Genomic DNA, 3,246 nt, shown 5'->3' with positions numbered 1-3,246 from the left:
GCGAGTACAGAGGAACCCGAACCGAAATATGCCAGAAATCTTTTTTTTTTTTTTACAGTGTGTCGTACTGAATTTGTGGCAATCATCCCGTTCCATTTAATTAATTACAACTAAAAAGATATTAAGAAGTCTTTTTTTTACGGTGTGTCATACTAAATTTGTGGTAAAAATCATTCTTGCAAAAACGGAAAAAAGAAATTGTGATAATCTTCTCGTTCCATTTAATTAATTATAAACCAGAAAGATGTCTAAATTGGCAAGAAATCATCCATTACGATATTAATTCTAAATTATGTGAATCCTCTAGTTACGTTAATTCTTGACAATTAAAGATATTTTTCTCTTATAAATAGCATCTAGTTTTGGCCATTTTGATGAACTGATAGCAAGACAAGAGAGTGGAGATGGCAAGAAATCATCCAGTACGATATTAATTCTAAATTATGTGGATCCTCTAGTCACGTTAATTCTTTACAATTAAAGATATTTTTCTCCTATAAATAGCATCTAGTTTTGACCATTTTGATGAACTGATAGCAAGACAAGAGAGTGGAGATGGCAAAAATCTCTATTGCCATTGTTTGTGTTGCAGCTATTGCCTGGCTCATGGCCTCTGGAGCCATGGCCCAAGTCAGTGAGTGGGACACCGCAACTGCCGCTTACTATGGAGACGCGACGGGAAGAGAGAGCTTGGGTGAGTATTCTTTTTGTATCTTCAGGAAAATAATTTACTAGTGGTATATATAAAGGTTAGCTAGTTTGCAACTAAAAATTAATGTCGATACGTTGTTTTGAGAGCCTTTTTTTTTTCTCGTTACTCTTCTTTGATTATTTCAAAATTTCAAATTGAAGGCGGATGCGGTTTTCCCCAAAATAAAAAAAGAGTAGAGGATTTCTCATTATACATTTTTGCCGTGGTAAAAGGAAGGCTGGAAAGCTCATTATAATTTTTATCAAAAGATATACAAAATATTTGTAATTTGAGATGCAAGATATGCAAGTTCTTAAAAAGTTTAGAATCAGGATCTTTATATTGTGTTTTTCGGGCAATCTATGAATCAAACATGTGTGACATGATATGTTTTGGTTCTTGCTCTAACATTGAAATAAAAGGAGTATGTAATGCATCAGGGCATGCCTTTTTTTTTTTTTATACTCCTCATAAATCATATTTTTTGAATCAATTTAGAATAAAAACATTCATAAAAATCAGTAAATAAATATTAAAAAATTCAATAGCCTCTCCATATCTCTATGTGCGTTATTTGATGGCCATCCATCTTATAAAATATGCTATGATGACCTATAGAGGATCCACGCTCTGTCATCCAAAATGTCCTTTGGCCGCAGCCATGCATATTTGGTTTGCCAGTAAGAAGCCATAATGCATGATACGATCTGCCACCCCAACACCCTAGATTTTCTTTTGCAAGTCCGGTGCTTCATGCAACAAATTACCTAGCTAGCATACATTATGTCCTTATGGATGATTACATGCAATCAAGATATACAGCAGCATCATGCAACTGGGTTGATGCATGTCAGGTTCCTACATGCAATATATTTGGCCATTAGCTTCTCATTTTTTTTTTGCCCCGAACAGCATCAATCACCTGTGTCCTAGCTTAGTTACATACATACATACATACATATGTGTCCTTGCTTAGTTACAGATGCCATTTAATTTGCAAGTTTGTGTTTGGCCTTTGAAAACCCATATAGCTCTCTGATTCCTTAATTTCCTTCCACTCAAATTAACAGGAGGAGCGTGCGGATACGGCAATCTCTTCAAGCAAGGGTATGGCTTGGAGACGGCAGCTGTAAGCAAAGCCCTCTTCAACGATGGTTCCACGTGTGGAGCGTGCTACGAAATCCGGTGCTACAACGACTCACGGTGGTGCGCCCCCGGCAGCATCACCATCAGCACCACCAATTTCTGCTGGCCGCATCCCGCCTCTTCCAACGAGTCCGCCAGCAGGTGCAACCCACCCCGCAAACACTTCGATCTCCCCCAGCCCATGTTCTTCAAGCTGGTGAACGACTACCGCACCTCGATCATCCCGGTGCAGTTCCGGAAGGTTCCTTGCGTCAAGAAAGGTGGCATCATGTTTGAGATGATGGGCGACCCCGACTTCATCCAAGTGTTAGTCTACAACGTGGGAGGCAGCGGAGACGTGGGGTTGGTCTGGGTGAAGGTGAACGGGGCGGATGAGAGGTTCTGGCAAATGGATAGGGTGTGGGGCAGCATTTGGAGGACCAATCTGAGGTTGGTAGGTTATAGTTTGTCATTCAAGGTGTCCTCAAGTGATTATAAGAAGGAGGTGCAGTCAGATAATGTCATTCCGGCCAACTGGACTTTTGGGCAACGTTTTGAAGGGAAGCAGTTCTAATGGGGACAAACTTGGCGATAGTCTGAGTTAATTAAGTTGTAGCTCTTTAACCTGCTAACGTTTGAGTGGGTAAAGATCATTTTAGCGATCTATATATCTAAGCTGGTTTAAATAACCTACCACTTCTTTTTTGTTCACTCGGTTCTTCCGTCTTAATGAAATTCTCGTTCTACTTTGATAACCAGCTAGCTAGCTTCAAAATTTTCGAACGATCTGTGATTGAATCCGCTTGCTTACCTAATGCGTATGAGTAGTCAGTGGCATGGGTTGGTTTTGGATACTGAATTCAATCTCGTTTGAAATTTAATTCAAGGTAGGTCTCAGACTCCTATTTTGATGATCGTCCAGCTTTTAATAGCAGCAATCCACAACTACACTGTATTTTACAATGTCGCATGGGCAGTGTAGAGGACTTAATGAGCTTTCTTGAATGGTGTCTAGGCACCAATAATCCTCTGTGCCCCTGCTATAAGAATAAATAAAATCCAGGTATCATTTTTAATTCAATAACACAAATAAATAGAGTGGGCACTATAGTTAATATATCCGGATAATGAAGATCCCATATCTTTTGTAACATGTTGCAACCAAGATTGTCAAGAATCCGTAACTGCATGAACTTGTTGACTTATAATGATTTCACCAAAGTTAACATACTTTCTGTTTCATAGCAAGTTGACTAATTTAGACAGCAACAATAACAAGAGGTTCTAGTTGTATCATTCATGCAAAAGAATAATGATTTTCTTTTGTTACCTCAATTGTTGAATCATATTTTGCATATCTTTCAAAGCATAAATCTCTTTATTCCATCCATAGCACAAATCATGAAACTGATGTCATATTTTGAAAGCTA

The 3,246-nt window shown here is 38.5% G+C and overlaps 1 protein-coding gene across 1 annotated transcript; it reads left to right on the top strand.

Annotated features, from left to right (window-relative positions):
- Positions 1-555: 555 nt before the first annotated feature.
- On the top strand, positions 556-2,390 carry LOC105058390 (expansin-A2-like). Its single transcript, XM_010941317.2, has 2 exons — positions 556-694; positions 1,762-2,390. Exons 1-2 carry the CDS (start codon positions 556-558, stop codon positions 2,388-2,390), a joined length of 768 nt encoding a protein of 255 aa, XP_010939619.2.
- The last annotated feature ends 856 nt before the right edge of the window (positions 2,391-3,246 follow it).

Source organism: Elaeis guineensis, chromosome 2 (assembly GCF_000442705.2).
Source record: "Elaeis guineensis isolate ETL-2024a chromosome 2, EG11, whole genome shotgun sequence".
Classification (NCBI taxonomy): Eukaryota; Viridiplantae; Streptophyta; class Magnoliopsida; order Arecales; family Arecaceae; genus Elaeis; species Elaeis guineensis.
This window is presented reverse-complemented; position numbering and strand designations above follow the sequence as displayed.

Coding starts and splice junctions, on each gene's coding strand:
- LOC105058390 (XM_010941317.2), top strand. CDS start 556: ATGGCAAAAATCTCTATTGCCATTGTTTGTGTTGCAGCTATTGCCTGG. Junction 695..1,761: donor GACGGGAAGAGAGAGCTTGG/GTGAGTATTCTT, acceptor TCAAATTAACAG/GAGGAGCGTGCGGATACGGC.